The following is a 17,274-nucleotide window of genomic DNA, read 5'->3' as shown; positions in this document are numbered from 1 at the left end:
TGGTAACATGGTGAAAAATTGCACACGGTGCTGGGGTAACTTAAGTCAGTCAGCATCTCTGGAGAACTTAAGAAGGGCCTCGACCCGAAGAATCACCTATACGTGTTCTCCAGGAATGCTGCCTGATCTGCTGTTACTCCACTTTTTTGTAAACCAGCATCTGCATTTTCTTGTAACTACTTCTTCACATGGTATATTTTCTGGACAGATTATTTGAAGAGCTGTATGAAGATCATGGTGATACACTTTCTTTACAATATGGGGGTTCACAGCTCGTACATCGGGTGAAAACGTACAGGAAAATTGCGCCCTGGACACAACATTCCAAGGACATCATGCAAACGCTCTCTAGGTACTACAGTAATGCATTTTCAGGTAATCGGATTAGGTTTTAATGCTTCAAACGTCGTGAAATATATTCAGAAAGCCTTAAATTATTCTAGTACAAATTTAGCAGCATCTGAACTGTTGTTGACTTGCATCAATTGACACTCAAAATATTCATCATGCGTTTGTTACTTTCAAGTGTACTTCATTTTCTCTTTTGAGTTCTTCTGTGCATGTCTGAACTGCCTCCAATGATGACATTTTCTAATGTAATCTCACCCCTAAAAGAAAATAGATTTGGTTTATGTGGGCATGGTGTAGAAATGTTACCAACTTGAAAGAGAATGCCATCATGCCTTCCTGTTCCAGCAGATGAAGGAATGTGACTCAAGAGGGTTGTGAATCTGTGGAATTCATTGCTACAACGACTTGTGACTGCAGAAGGCTGTGGAGGCCATCAATGGATATGTTTAAGGCAGAGATAGATAGATTCTTAATTACTACGGGTGTCAGGGTTTATGTGAGTTAGTATCTCCTAAGAAGAGCACAGCCTGGTGGTCTTAAAAAAGACGTTCCCCCCGTGATCTGCATGGGTTTACCCCGATGCTCCGGTTTCCTCCAACACTCCAAAGACATACAGGTTTGTAGGTTAAATTGGCTTTGGTAAAATAGTAAATTGTCCCTAGTGTGTAGGATATTGCTAGTGTGTGGGGGATTGCTAGTTGGCGCGGACTCAGTGGGCCGAAGGGCCTGTTTCCAGACTGCATCTCTACATTAAACCAAGCTAAAAGATGTTGCCTGACTGGCTGAGTTACTCAAGCACATTGTAGCTAAATAGTATTTTGCTTCCATGGTTTTCATAAATCAACACACTTTAAATAACTTCACATCAACATCTTCTATTTTTTTCAATATTTGAAAATAATTTTGTATTTTGACAAAGTGGATAATCTCATATTATACTCCAACTATCTCCTTCTTGTATAGGGGAGTGAATGCCATCAAACTCCGTTCATAATAATAATAATAATTTAAAGATGTTTCCTTGTGTTGCAGATGCTGATAGACAAGATGCCATCAATCTGTTTCTCGGCGTTTTCCAGCCTTTGGAAGGAAAGTCTCACCTTTGGGAACTTCCCACTGACTATTACTTGCATCATAAGAACACGGTGGCACTCTTGTCTCCCAAGAGAAGGTAATAAATGACATGGTTTCTATTTTGTTTTGAAGATTTATTCAACTGCCAAATCTAGTGTATTACTTTTAAGATTGAATTCCATTTTTTAACAACACCAGGCTGTGCTCTTCTTAGGAGATACCAACTCACTGGTTCACACCATCGGGGGGTGATACAGTGGCTCAGGTTTAGATTTGCTGCCTCATGGTTCCATCCTGACTACACGTGCTGTCTGTATGGAGTTTGCACGTTCTCCCTGTAACCACGTGGGTTTTCATCGGTATCTCCGGTTTCCTTCCACACTCCAAGGACGTACTGGTTTGTAGGTTAATTGGATTTGGTAAAAATTGTAAATTGTCCTTTTTGTGTAGCATAGTGCTAGTGTACGGGGATCGCTGGTCGGCACAGACTCAATGGGCCGAAAGGCCTGTTTAAACGCTGTATCTCTGAACTAAACTAAACACCACTCAAGTCTAACACTCTGTAAAATTTAAATATAAATGTATCTCTCCATCCTGGCTTTGTTGAAAATTTAAGAAATCTTTTAATTGTGTTATTTTCTTGCCATAAAATTTCCAATATTTGGAACTATTTTTCTTATTGCATAATATCATCAAAAAAGACTGGATTTCATTTTAAATCAAAATTAAACCATTGTGCCCACTGAATATTCAGTATTATGCTAGTACAGAGCAAAGATGTGAGCACTGGCTCTATAGCCGTGAGCACTGGCTCATAGCCGTGAGCACTGGCTCACCCCAAGGCTGTGTCCTAAGCCCCCTTCTGTTTAGTCTGCTGACACACGACTGTACTGCCAGACTCAATAACAACTTCATCAACAAGTTCGCTGATGACACAACAGTGGTGGGTCTCATCAGTGACAATGATGAATCGGCGTACAGGATGGAGGTGGAGCTGCTCACAGGTTGGTGCAAATCCCACAACCTCATTCTTAAATAAAAACAAGGAATGGTGGACTTCAGGAGGGTGGGGGGAAACAACACCATACACCTCTGTGGTGATGTGGAGAGTTCCAGCATGATTCACCATCTGTCTGATGACCTGACGTCCACGGCCAACACCACAGCTCTGTCAAGAGAGCCCAGCAGCGACTTCACCCTCTGACTACGTAAAGTTTACCCAACACACCTACGGAATAGGGGGACTGTCGAGAGCACATGACATACGGCATTTGGTTCGGGAGCTGCAAGGCGTACGAACGGCACCAATCTTTTAAGCAGGATTATTGGTGCTACTTTTCTTGACATATACAGGAAGAGATGTATCAACAGAGCCATCTTCATCAAAGAATATTTGGAACATTATTTTTTCTTATTGCATAAGAGGTACAGGAGCATTAGCTGCAAAAAATGCTCCTCAGCTTCTTCCCACTGAATTTCATGGACTTTTTACAAACCCCAAAATTAAACCACTGTTGTGTGCCGGTCGGAACGGCTGTTGAATGTTTAGTAGAGTGTTAAATTTGTTCATGACATGTATTTTTTATTTTCATTTCTATTTATTTTTTCATGCACACTGAATGGACACTGGTTGAGCAACGTTTTTTTGTTTCCTCTGGGTATGCGAATACTCAGGAAATGACAATAAAGATATACAATACAATACAATACAAGATCCGCTATAGGATCTTTGGTACAGAGGTTCAGGGGGTGGGATGGGGTTGGGCGGGGCGGGGGAGAAGCTAGCCACTTAAGACAGTCACGAGAAGGAGTTTCTTCTCTGTAGATTTTTAATCTTTGGCCTTATCTACCCAGAGGATTGTGGATGTTGCATTTAAATACTTCTGGAGCTAATAGGACACCAAAGGATCAGTAAATTGGTTGTGTGTTTTAATTGTTTGTGGCCCTTCGGACCACCGATTCAGCACCCACCAACGATCCCCACTCGCATCTGACACACACCAGGGACCATTTACACTTATACCAAGCCAATTAACCTACAAACCTATACGTCTTTGGAGTGTGGGAGGAAACTGTAGATATCGGAGAAAACTCACGGGGAGAACGTACAGACTCCGTACAGACAGCACCCATAACCGGGATGGAATCCGGGTCTCTGGCGCTGTAAGGCAGCAACTCTACCACCGTGCTGCCCTAAATTAGAGGAGGTGCTTGTGAATCTTTGCTTCACCATTGTCTCATCTACTTCAATAGACAATAGGTGCAGGAGCAGGCCAATTGGCCCTTCGAGCCAGCACCGCCATTCAATGTGATCATTGCTTCATGCAGCAAATGTCTTTAGTCCCCATAGTGTTTTATATTTTATGACTATATCAAAATCCTGTAAATGGTGAACTTCTGACTTTTCTTGAAGCTATACCCATTGGTGGACACCAGATGTACTAATGAACCTGCCCTTGCCATATGATGAAGGTAGGAACAAATCACTTGTAAGCGTATTGTTGAATTTGGTATGCTTATTTTAAAACTATATGGCAATTCTTAAGTTAATTAAGGCCAATGTAACATTATCATGTCTCCCATTCCTCTCTAGTTCCTTGCACTGAAAACCTTAAAAAGATGACAGTAATAAAGAAGACTGATAAATCTGATGAAGAGATAGATGTGTACACAGAGTTCTACCGGCCCTATGAGCTGAGCTCTTTTGATGATGCTTTCTGCCTGAGAATGACAAATTCAGCTAAGTATGTAATATATTTTGTCACAATATATATTTCATTTTGCTAACCCACCCCACCTCCCCCTGTCCAATGCTCCATCTTTTGGAGTAGACAATAGGTGCACGAGTAGGCCATTCGACCCTTCAAGCCAGCACCGCCACTCAATGTGATCATGGCTGATCATCCACAATCAGTACCCAGTTCCTACCTTCTCCCCATATCCCCTGACTCAGCTATCTTTAAGAGCTCTATCTAACTCTCTCTTGAAAGCATCCAGAGAAGCGGCCTCCACCGCCTTCTGAGGCAGAGAATTCCACAGACTCACCACTCACTGTGTGAAAAAGTGTTTTCTCGTCTCCGTTCTAAATTCCTTATTCTTAAACTGTGGCCCCTGGTTCTGGACTCCCCCAACATCGGGAACATGTTTCCTGCCTCTAGCGTGACCAAACCCTGAATAATCTTATATGTTTCAATAAGATTCCATCTCGTCCTTCTAAATTCCAGAATATACAAGCCTAGCCACTCCATTCTATCAACATATGACAATCCTGCCATCCCGGGAATTAACCTGGTAAACCTACGCTGCACTCCCTCAATAGCAAGAATGTCCTTCCTCAAATTTGGAGACCAAAACTGGATAGATTTGTTAAAAAGTAGAAAGATGCGCTATATACTGATGGGACTTCAGTGATGATGAAGCATGCAACTTTATCAATGAGTGATTTTGGAATTGTGTTGCCAGCTAATAAAATGAGGATTGTAAATTTTGATTATCAACAGAACTTAATGTATATGCACAAGAAACACATCAAATATTAAGGGGCTACTTTGTGAAAAGATAGAAATTTCATCATTTTTTTAATTAGAAAATTCAATAATGTTTCTACCTCATTTAGAAAATTGTCCCCATGTTTCAAAAGATCTTGAATGGTGCCAAATGCAGTAATTATTACATACAATTTTGTATTTCTCATTTAATTAGCTAACAAAATAATTCCCAACCTTTTTTTCTTAGACCAATGCATCGTTTCAGCATTGGACTCTCTTCAGTATTTAGTTTAGTTTAGTGATACAGCACAGAAACAGGCCCTTTGCCCACTGAGTCCGCGCCGACCAGCGATCCCCGCACATTAACACACTAGGTACAATTTACAATTATACCAAGCTAATTAATCTACAAACCTGTACGTCTTTGGAGTGTGGGAGGAACCCGGAGCACCCTTGTTTCAACTGTTTATCCCTGTGATATGCCTAACAGATTCAGATTCAAGATTCAGATTCAGATTCAGATTCTGTCCTGCGGCTGTCACTCTACTAAACAACGTACCTCGGTGATGCCAATCACCCCCCCCCCCCCCCCCCCCCTTCCCACTTATTATTATTTTTGTATTCAACTTCCAACGTTGCTCTTCAAGGGAGATGCTTGGCATTTCGTTGTCTCTGTACTGTACACTGATCATGACAATTAAAATTGAATGAGAATCTGAATCTGAATCTGAATCTGAAATATCTATAGTATGCATTATCTTTAACCATAAAGTACTCCCACCAGTCTTTGACATGTTTTATGAAAGATTTTGCATAACAACTTTGATAATATTGAATATTTTATTTTGCTGCCTTGCAAATTTGTATGAAAATTAAGAATAATGTAGGACTGTAACATTTAATGGTTTTTCTGTACTCTGTCTGTGTAAAGGGACTTCATGCCAAAGAATGTTGGAATAGACCCAAGTCCATTTACGATTCGCAAGCCAGAAGAAACTGGTAAATCCATGCTGAGGTAACAAACCAATTACAGCATTTGTTTGTCGTCTTTCAATTATTTTTTCAATACAGTTTTGCCTACAATTTCCTATACTTTAGACTTTTGAGATAGAGCGTAGAAACCCGATCATCCTCTCACCCCGCCGTACAACAGTCTGGTAAATCTATCTTTCCAGCGCCAACATCCCTAGCATGCCAGATTATCACAGTTTTGTTGGGTTTTCATAAATTCATAAGTTATAGGAGCAGAATTAGGCCATTCGGCCCATCAAGTCTCCTGCGCCATTTAATCATGGCTGATCTATCTCTCCTTCCTAACCGCATTCGCCTGACTTCTCCCCATAACCCTTGACACCAGTGCTAATCAAGAATCTATCTATGCTTCAAAAATATCCACTGACTTAGCCTCCATGGCCTTCTGTGGCAATGAATTCAACAGATTTACCCCCCTCTGACTAAAGAAATTCCCCCTCATCTCCTTTCTAAAGGAACGTCCTTTCTTTGGTTATTTGGTTGATGGAAGAATGTTAAACAGAACATAGAATATTGTGGGGGATGGAAAGGGCCAATGCACAGAGTCTTTTACCCAGAGTAGGGGAATCAAGAACCAGAGAGCATGGTTTAACGAGAGAGTGGAAAGACTTAATGGGAACATGAGGAGCAGCTTTTCCCGCACGGAGGGTGGTGGGTATGTGGAATGAGCCGCCCAGAGGAGGTAGTTGAGGCAGGGATTATAACAACATTTAAAAGACATTTACATGGGTACATGGATGAGAAAGGTTTAGAGGGAGGTGCCAAATGCAGGCAGGTGCAACGTGTAAATGGGGTATGTTGGTCGGCATGGGCAAGTTGTGCCAAAACCTGTTTCCTGTATGACTCTAATTCTGTTGTCAGTGTGATACTTATGTGCCACCAGATATAGAGACTATTTTAAACTAAAAAATATTTTCTATAATTTGTCTTCCATCGCATTCCTAACCAGAGATAATGCTTATTTTCTGTGAACAAAATGTATTTCTCATCTTGGTCACATTGGTCGTGTCTCCAAAGTTATAATCATTACAGGTGCTGACTGTAGAAGATCATCTCCTTCCTCCACTTTCATGTCAAAATTCTGTCGTATAATTTTGCCGTAAATGTCATATTTTACGCTGGGCATCTTGTAAAACATTTATAACCAAAGATTAACCACACATTTTAAAATCTTTAACTGGAAATATAAAACTGAATGTCATTGCTAAGATTCTCACATGGGTGTTTCCATAAATAAGGGTACCAGCCTGTGACATGGGTGGCCATATTTGAAAGTTATTAAATCATAATGAAAACCATAGCATTAAATATGGGCCTACCATAGAAACATAGAAAATAGGTGCAGGAGTAGGCCATTCGGCCCTTCAAGCCTGCACCGCCATTCAATATGAGCATGGCTGATCATCCAACTCAGTATCCTGTACCTGCCTTCTCTCCATACCCCCTGATCCATTTAGCCATAAGGGCCACATCTAACTCCCACTTAAATATAGCCCATGAACTGGCCTCAACTACCTTCTGTGGCAGAGAATTCCATAGATTCACGACTCTCTGTGTAAAAAAATGTTTTTCTCATCTTGGTCCTAAAAGACTTCCCCCTTATCCTTAAACTGTGAACCCTTGTTCTGGACTTCCCCAACATTGGGAACAATCTTCCTGCATCTAGCCTGTCTAACCCCTTAAGAATTTTGTAAGTTTCTATAAGATCCCCCCTGAATCTTCTAAATTCTAGCAATTCTACCCTATGATCCCTTTGAGTTAATATATCAAAATCGACCAAAAATTGACCAAAATGTAATACTTTTAAAATTTGAAAAAAAAAAACACACAAAAAAATCATTTATAAGACATATGGGACACTTACTGATTTCCTAAGCTCCATTACAAAATGTCAGCACCTAAAACACCACGAGGCCCGTAGTGCATGCCAGGGTCATTATTATCGCGTTGTAAATTTTTTTTTTTAAATCATGATGAGTGCAAAAAAACCCCGTAATAGCGCTGTAAGTGGCATTCCCGATGTTACTCAACAGGGGAGGGGGGGACAACAGAATGAGACATCGCTAAAATAGGTGAGCAAACTAGATTTTTATTTCATGATTTTTTTAAGTATTCAAGGGAACACTTAAACACAAAATTCATAAAAAAAGAAACAATAAATTAAAAGTTACTCTGGCGTCGAAACATAGAAATTAGGTGCAGGAGTAGGCCATTCGGCCCTTCGAGCCTGCACCGCCATTCAATATGATCATGGCTGATCATCCAACTCAGTATCCCGTATCTGCCTTCTCTCCATACCCCCTGATCCCCTTAGCCACACTTGCCACATCTAACTCCCTCTTAAATATAACCAATGAACTGGCCTCAACTACCCTCTGGGGCAGAGAGTTCCAGAGATTCACCACTCTGTGTGAAAAAAGTTCTTCTCATCTCGGTTTTAAAGGATTTCCCCCTTATCCTAAAGCTGTGAACCCTTGTCCTGGACTTCCCAACATCGGGAACAATCTTCCTGCATCTAGCCTGTCCAACCCCTTAAGAATTTTGTAAGTTTCTATAAGATCCCCTCTCAATCTTCTAAATTCTAGAGAGTATAAACCAAGTCTATCCAGTCTTTTTCATAAGACAGTCCTGACATCCCGGAATCAGTTGGTCGTCTCTGCACTCCCTCTATGGCAAGACTGTTCCTGCGATTTGGAGAACAAAACTACGCGAACTCCAGGTTTTCGCCAGTTTTCACTACAGTTTTTCGCCAGTTCACTCACCGTTCTCCTATGCTGCGAGTCCACCAAGTTTCGTTCTGATCGGTTGAATGTCATAAAAGTTAGCGAATCTACACAAAGGAGTCACCACAAAGGTGCCAACAAAATCACAAAAAGTACGCATCTCTTCCTCATTCCCCCCCCCACCCCCCCCACCCGCTTGCTGGGTCCCCCTTAGTTCTCAGTGGTTCCCCCAAGATTGAATGGTGGTGTAGATTCAATGGGCCGAATAGCCTAATTCTGCTCCTATAACTTATGAACATATGAAAATGTCAGAGCTGTGAATGAGAGTAGGAAACTTAATGTAATGCATTGCGTTTTCAAATCCGTTGCACAATCCATCTATACTTTTATAGATGCTATAAATATTTTTTTTGGTACAGCAACAAGACCAGTAAGGAGGAAACAGTACTGCAGCGTAAGACAGTGGCAAGTGCACCTCCACCACCGTCAGAGGAGGCTGTTTCCAGTAGTTCCGAAGATGATTCGGGAACCGACAAGGAAGAGGACGGTGCTGTCTCTCAACGATCCACCCCAGTCAAAGTCACAGAGTTTGGAGAAAATACCAAAATTACAGAGGTCAGAAAAACATGTTATTGTTTGAGGAGAATAAACAGTAGATCTAGTTTCAATATAGACTGGAGATAGACACAAAATGCTGGAGTAACTCAGTGGAACAGGCAGCATCACTGGATAGAAGACCCAAACGTCACCTATTCATCTGAAGAAGGGTCTCGATCCGAAACATCACCCATTCCTTCTATCCAGAGATGCTGCTGAGTTTCTCCAGTCTATCTTTGGTGTAAAGCAGCACGTGAAGTTCCTTCCTACTCAATTAGACTGGACCTGGTTTCATTTTGACTGCTCTCAAGTTAGTTACTCGTATACAGAGGGTACGGAAGGGGATTACCAAAATGCTACCTGGATTAGGGGCAATTAGCTACAAGATGTTGGACAAACCTGGATTGTTTTCTCTGGAAATAGAGGGAGAAGAGAGACTTAGAGACGAATATAAAATTACAAAAGACTTAAATAGGATTTAGTCAGTATCCTTTTTGCCAGGGTGAAAATGTACAAGACGAGAAGGCATAGATTTACGGACCAGTCTCATCCTGGCCACTTCCTGGAATTCTCTGCCACAGAAGGTAGTTGAGGCCAGTTCATTGGTTATATTTAAGAGGGAGTTAGATGTGGCCCTTGTGGCTACAGGGATTGGGGGGTATGGAGAGAAGGCAGGTACAGGATACTGTGTTGGATCATCAGCCATGACCGTATTGAATGGCGGTGCAGGCTCGAAGGGCCGAATGGCCTACTCCTGCACCTATTGTCCATGTTTCTATGTTTCCTCATCTCCCCTCTCCCATTGGGCAAAAAGTATAGAGGTGTGAAAACGCACATCTCTAGATTCAGGGACAGTTTCTTTCCAGCTGTTATCAGGCTTCTGCACCATCCTATCACGACTGGAGTGTATTGTGAGCTACTATGTATCTCATTGTAGACACTTGGACTATATTTGAGTAAACTTTACTGAACTTTATCTTGCACTAAATGTTATCCATGTTATTTCCCTTTATCATGTATCTGTGGATGGCTCGATTGTAATCATGTATTGTCTTTCTGCTGACTGGTCAGCATGCGACAAAAGCGTTTAGCAGTACCTCAGTACACGTGACAAACTCAACTAAATAGAGAGGGGCAAAGTTTAAAGATGTGTGGGCAAGTTTTTTTTTTACACAGAGGATGGTGGGTGCCTGGATGGTGGAGGAAGCAGATAATTACGAGACGGTGGATATGGGGCAGGGAATTAAATGATATGGATTGTGTGCAGGTGGTTAAGTGAAGGTCTTGTTGTCATGTCCAGCACAGAAGTTGGCCGAAGGCATTGTTCTTGTGCTGTACTTGTGCCGCACCACGTGACCACCCGGGTATAAAGCACGTGTAGTTTTGAAAACTATTTCATTGGGAAAATCCTTGCCACGGAGATCGGACCAAGTACGAACGACATCGCAAATGGCTCCCAAAAGGAGCAGGGCCCTCAAGAGCACTTGGCGCACGACTGTCGTACTGCTAGACCATTTTCGCGCGTGAGTCACTACCGATTTTCCTGTCGTGTGAATGACGTGCAAATGACGCCCGAGTGGGACAGGCCATTACCCCTCCACCAGGGGGCGGAGGACATCGCAGTCGAAAATGACGTGCTGCGCTGTTTGCTGGTCTGCTCCACACATGCAGGCTGCTGATGAAAGCAGCCCCCAGAGTGCGAAGCTTGGCGGGTGCGATACCTGCGAGCACCAGCAGAAGATCCGTCGGAGTAGGACGAACAACAACAGAATAATTGCTGAGAATAAGGAAATAAGAAAAGAAGGAAGGGAATGTAAGGGATGCATTCCCAAGGGGCTATCTATGGGACCTGCTGGGACATATGATCTGTGTGTTATAAGCATAAGGAAATATTAGGTTTCTGAACCCATAGAAACATTACCTATTTCCTTCGCTCCATAGATGCTGCTGTACCCGCTGAGTTTCTCCAGCATTTTTGTGTACCTCCGATAGATCAGCCATGATTGAATGGCGGAGTAGACTTCATATGCCGAATGACCTAAAGGGCCTGTCCCACTTTCACAACCTAATTCAAGACCTCTGCCAAGTTCGGCCTTGACTCTTAGTCGCAGCATGGTCGTCACGAGGTCGTAGGTGGGTCGTGATGCTAGTCGTAGGTACTCGTGGCATCAAGTAGGTTGGAGTGTTTTTCTAGCCTAACTAATTTGTAATTGTGAAGTGTTGAAAACAAATCATGGATTTATTGACTGATGTGTATGTGGTTTTGCAATAATTGCAGGATTCCAGCCAATCTCCAAGAGAAGTGCGTATCACAAATATTTCCGGGCTTCCATCAGAAGATGATCTTCTGATATACAAAAGGTTAGAAGAACAAATAGCCTGGATAAGAATTACAAGTGAATTGTATGATTCAAATTAATTACTAATGGGACCATTGTTTAAAGGGTATTTAAATGTTTGATCCTCCTCAAAATTCCATGCTTAAATTTGTTTCCTGGTCAGATATTGTTGTGCCTTTTGTACAATTTGTCTTCAGTTTTGCGAAAAGATATTTTGGTGATGTGGTGGTATTTGCATCATGGCCCACCTTGTCCATGCTTGCCAAATTGCCATATTGGGCTAGACCCACTTGCCTGCATTTGGCCCATGGTTTCTATCCAAATGTCTTTTAATTGTAATGAATATGTCATAATTGTAGCTGCTGTCTGCTTGTATGGTGATGGTAATATATAATCCAGAGACCTAGACTAAAGTTAAGGTATCAGTGGGATCTAAATTTGGTTAATAATTCAGGATTTAGCGAAAGAATGCGCATTGCCACATGACTTTTGTTAAAAACCCGTCTGGATTACCTTCAAAATTAAACTCACTATTTATCTCTGCTCATTTGAGAACGATATATTTCAAAGTCCTGGAAATTCGTACAGTATTCCAGGTTGTCCATGACCATGCTACAAATCGGAAAGAACAATAATGTTGGGAACACAACTGGGCATTTAACATTTAATGAGACAGTGTGGATTGATTTTTCTGCATTTTCAGTATTTGCAATAGCACTGATTTGATTTACATCACTTCTCAATGCAAATGTAATGCAGTATCTTATTTGAGCATTATATTTATTTTCACCGGATAAATTTAATTTGTTTCCTATAAATCAATAAAATTCTTCACTTCGAGTTTATTGCAGACAAATGAAAAAGCAACAATGTAGAGCTGTAATGTATTGTATGTCCATTTATACGTTGCAGTGTAGAGATTTAGCTTAGTTTTGTTTAGAGATACTGTGCGGAAACAGACCCTTTTGCCCACCGTGCCTGTGCCGAACAGCGATCCCCGCACACTAGCTCTATCTTACACACAAGGAACAATTTACAGAAGCCAATTAACCTACAAACCTGTGCATCTTTGGAGTGTGTGAGGAAACCGGAGCACCCAGTGAAAACTGACAGGGTGAACGTACAAACTCTGTACGGACAAGCACTCGTAGTCAGGATCGTACCTTGGTCTCCAACGCTGTAAGGCAGCAACTCTATCGCTGCGCCACCCTGCTGCCCTCAAAAACATTTCTGCCTTTTAACAAGTGTGCCGGTGTTTTTAGTTCCTTCATACTTCTTGTGCTTGTAATACCAATGGCTTCCACAATTTCTCAGTCCTTTCATTAGAATTGCTCGATCTTTGATGAATTAATCTCAGTTAGCTGGTAATCAGCACTACCATAGATCACAACGCCAGATACCCGGGTTCGATCCTGACCCGGGTTCTGTCTGTGTAGAGTTTGCACGTTCTCCCAGTGACCACATAGGTATTCCGGTTTCCTCCCAAAGTGGTTTTGGTTTGTAGGTTAATTGACCGCTGTAAACTGCCCCTAGTGTGTAGGGAATGGATGAGAAAGTGGGATAAGTAGAACTATTGTGAACGAGTGATCGATAGTCAGCGTGGACTCGACGGGCCGAAAGGCCTGTTTCCATGCTGTATCTTTCAATCAATTCATCAAACTACCATTTGTAAAAGTCAAAAATAAAAATAATTTACCCAAAATCAAAATCAAATTGAAAACAGTGTCAACTACAACGAGCTTGACATTGTCATATTAAAGGTAGACAAAAGTGTTGGAGAAACTCAGCGGGTGCAGCAGTATCTATGGAGCGAAGGAAATGGGCAACGTTCCGGGCCAAAACCCTTCTTCAGACTGATGTAGGGTGGGGAGAAGAAAGGAAGAGGGAGAGCTGAGAGGGGGAGGAGACAGCAAGGGCAACCGAAATTGGAGAATTCAATGTTTATGCCGCTAGGGTGCAGACTGCCTAAGCGGAATATGAGGTGCTGCTCCACCAATTTCCGGTGGTGCTCACTCTGGCCATGGAGGAGGCCCAGGACAGAGAAGTCAGATTCGGAATGGGACGGGGAGTTGAAGTGTTGAGCCACCGGGAGATCAGGTTGGTTATTAAATCCAGGCTACTGATGGAAAAAGAAGAATGATCTACAAATAACTAGTAATAGTGTTGTAGGTTAGGATTTGTAATTCTGAACTGGTTTGTGATTATTTTGTGATCCTAGGATAACGTTAAAATTGGATTTCGAGATGATATCCAAAAATTACAAACAGCCTTCAGAAACCACATCTGAATTCATATATCTTGATACGATTTTGTCACAGGTTTGTTAATTTGGGCCAAAGCCAGCGGAAGGTTGATGCACACAGCCAACAAAGCAGTACAAAACATCTAGACAGCATGATGACTATATCGTAAGTATTCAAAATAGTCTTTTTTACGTAATGCCTAAAACAACTTTCTTTACACGCAAGCAAGTCATGGAGTCTTACAGCGTGAAAACAGGCGCTTCGGCCCAACTTGCCCACGCCATCCAACGTGTCCCATCTACACTCGTCCCACTTGTCTGCATTTGGCCCTAAACCTGCCCAATCCATGTACCTGTCTAATTGATTCTTAAACATCGTGATAGTCCCTGCCTCAACTACCTCCTCCAGCAGCTTGTTCCATATACCCACCACCCTTTGTGTGATAAAGTTACCCCTCTGATTCCTGTAAAATCTTTCTCCCTCCACTTTAAACCTATGCCCTCTGGTTCTCGATTCTCTGTGTGTCCACCCAATCTACTCCCCTCATTATTTTATACAGCTCCATAAGATCAAGGTAAGTATTTCAGTAATGTTGGTGAAATCACTGTATGTTAACATGAAATGTAATATCAAATTAAATGTAGTGGCTCTTTTAAAATCCATCCTAATAATTTAATTTTGTGAATATTTTAAAAGCCATTGTGTACAATATATCTAGAACTTATAGTCATTTATTATCTGGATTGTTACAGCTGGTTTCACAGAATATTCTGCTAGGATTGCACAATTTTATATATTTAATTGCACAATATATTCTAAATCAATGTCCTTAAATCAGGCTGACAGCAGGCATGTGATTTATCTGTTGCACCAGTATGTGCCATTGAAAGGTGAAAATCCTTGTTGATAACTAGTCAAGGAAATGTGCATTAATGTGCATTTAAAAATAAATTGGATAGGCATATGGATGAGAAGGGAATGGAGGGTTATGGTACAAGTGCAGGCAGGTGGGACTAAGGGGAAAAAAATTTGTGCGGCATGGACTTGTAGGGCTGAGATGGCCTGTTTCCGTGCTGTAATTGTTATATGGTTATACGGTTATATCGTATGTCCAATAATAGATTCTTGCTGGCCTTAATCCACTTTTATTCATTTCAAGGTTAATTCCTTTTATACCTTTCAAGGTGTCTTGATACTAACAGAAGTACTGTGCCCTTCGGCCCACCGAGTCCATGCCAACCAGCGATCCCCGTACACTAACACTATTCTACACACTAGGGACAATTTACAATTTTTGCGAGGTCAATTAACCCACAAACCTGTATGTTTTGAGTGTGGGAGGAAAATGGAGCAACCGCAGAAAACCCACGCAGGTCACGGAGAAGGTACAAACTCCGTACAGACAGTACCTGTAGTCAGGATGGAACCCAGTTCACTGGTGCTACAAGGAAAGCAACTCTACTGTGGCACCACTGTGCCGCTTTTATGCAATCAAAGTTCCTCCAGCACTTTTTTTTTTAGCTCAATATTCTAGCATCTACATTCTCTTGTGTCTCGTGGGTTATCTTTATTTGAGATTTCCAATATCTGCAGTATTTTATTTTCGATTCACCTTTGGTAGCTGGTGACTGACTCCATTAAACCTATCTAGCAGTAGTGTGATCGCCACTTTCCTGCACTAACATTTACAGTTTTGTGTTCAGTTCTGGGCATCATGTTATAGGAAAGATGTTGTCAAGCTGGAAAAGGTACAGAGAAGATTTACGAGGATGCTGCCAGGACTAGAGGATTAATGGATTCAGGGGATATAGGGAAAAAGCAGGAACAGGGTACTGATTTTAGATCAGCCATGATGGTATTGAATGCGGTGCTGGCTTGAAGGGCCGAGTGGCCTACTCTTGTGCCTATGTTTCTAAATGTCAATAATTCTCCTTTAATATTATGCAGATGTAGGAGTTTTGAGCCTATATTCTGGAAGGTGTGCTCTCAGCTTTGAGGCAACAGAGTCAAACTGAATCAAGCTACTGTTGATAGACTTTCTTACGTGCCGCTTTATTTTTCAGGGAACCAGCCTCTTCGTTCCTTCGGGACAGCATTTACGAGGTGCATCTGGCTGGTCTGGACGCAAAATCGGCACAAATCTTCACTTCCCACATCCAGACTGGCAAAGGCATAATACAGCCCTTGTGTCGGGAAGACCTGGTACTCTACAGAGAATACATCAAAAGCCGATACATGTGAAGAGACTTTGCATGGCGGCCCTGGAAACATTAAATGTCAGAGGTTAGCATGCGATGATTATTCAACGGAACTAAATGCCAGGAATCATTGTTCCGGAAAAATGACAATTTCAGAACTTAAAATTGTCTCTTCTGTCTGATTCATACCATGGGCTAAGAACTCCGATTTCAAAAACGAGGATGTTTTCCAAAGATACTGATTGCTTTCAATACGAGATCAATTAACAATGGACCATTTCGGCGGAAGCTCATTATGTCTCATATCAGTTTTGCTTTATTAATGGCCCTGTCCCACTGTACGAGCTCATTCAAGAGCTCTCCCGAGTTTAAAAAAAAAAAATCAAACTCGTGGAAGCACATATAGAATGTACGTAGCGGGTACGTCGGAGCTTGGGACATCTCTTAGCGGCACGTAACGCTCACGGCAGGTACTCGGGAAACGCGGTAAGCTCGGGAAGACTCGTGAAGATTTTTCAACATGTTGAAAAATGTCCACGAGAGCCCCGAGTACCAACGAGCGGCTATTACCGTAAATCTCCGAGTTCAAATCAGGGCAAACTCTGGAAAACTCTTGAATGAACTCGTACAGTGGGACAGGGCCATAAGTCTTCAGTATAAGTTATTTAGATAATAAGGAATTATTTAAGTGACATCTCAGCAGCTCAATATATCTAATCAGTACATTCAATGTCAATGTTATTAATTATTGATTATTTTTCTTCCCTTAAATATTAAATGCCGCTTCAAACTTTTGATGCATTTTTAATCTGTGTCTCATTTTCTACGCTAATGAGTGAATTTCATCCGACTTCAAATAGAATGATGCCGTTGATTCCACTCAAAACTGGGCACAATTAATGTTGTAAAACCGCAGTTAGTCATCGTCATACAGCACGGAAACAGGCCACTCGGCCCAACTTGCTCATGCTGACCACGATGCACTATCTACACTAGTCCCACCTGCCCACGTTTGGCCCATATCCCTATAAATCTTTCTCAACCTGTTTTCTGTAAACCTCTTGCATTTTGTCTTCTGGGGCATACTATGAGAATGATAAATGATCTTGGTGATGATTCTTAAACTGTTTCAAAGGGCTAAGAACTTTCTAATGAGCTGTAAACCCAAAGTTCAAATTGGTTTGATGACATAATATATTCAGTCTTTGAGATCTGGGTCTCTCTGGCAA

General features: G+C 41.7%; 1 protein-coding gene across 6 annotated transcripts in view; it reads left to right on the top strand.

Annotated features, from left to right (window-relative positions):
- fig4a (FIG4 phosphoinositide 5-phosphatase a) overlaps positions 1-16,846 on the top strand; it is a 70,552-nt gene extending 53,706 nt beyond the window's left edge. For all 6 annotated transcript variants that reach the window (XM_055634965.1, XM_055634962.1, XM_055634961.1 and 3 more), the window contains 9 exons: positions 209-375; positions 1,384-1,522; positions 3,839-3,897; positions 4,019-4,169; positions 5,845-5,928; positions 9,088-9,283; positions 11,544-11,626; positions 13,923-14,012; positions 15,911-16,846. In XM_055634965.1, coding sequence (XP_055490940.1) covers positions 209-375; positions 1,384-1,522; positions 3,839-3,897; positions 4,019-4,169; positions 5,845-5,928; positions 9,088-9,283; positions 11,544-11,626; positions 13,923-14,012; positions 15,911-16,088 — 1,147 coding nt within the window. In that variant the 3' untranslated portion in view covers positions 16,089-16,846. The remainder of the gene's footprint in view (positions 1-208; positions 376-1,383; positions 1,523-3,838; positions 3,898-4,018; positions 4,170-5,844; positions 5,929-9,087; positions 9,284-11,543; positions 11,627-13,922; positions 14,013-15,910) is intronic.
- Positions 16,847-17,274: the final 428 nt, after the last annotated feature.

This window comes from Leucoraja erinacea, chromosome 5 (genome assembly GCF_028641065.1).
Source record: "Leucoraja erinacea ecotype New England chromosome 5, Leri_hhj_1, whole genome shotgun sequence".
In the NCBI taxonomy this organism is placed as follows: domain Eukaryota; kingdom Metazoa; phylum Chordata; class Chondrichthyes; order Rajiformes; family Rajidae; genus Leucoraja; species Leucoraja erinaceus.
Note: the sequence above shows the minus strand (reverse complement) of the source record. Positions and strands in the feature narration are given on the sequence as shown.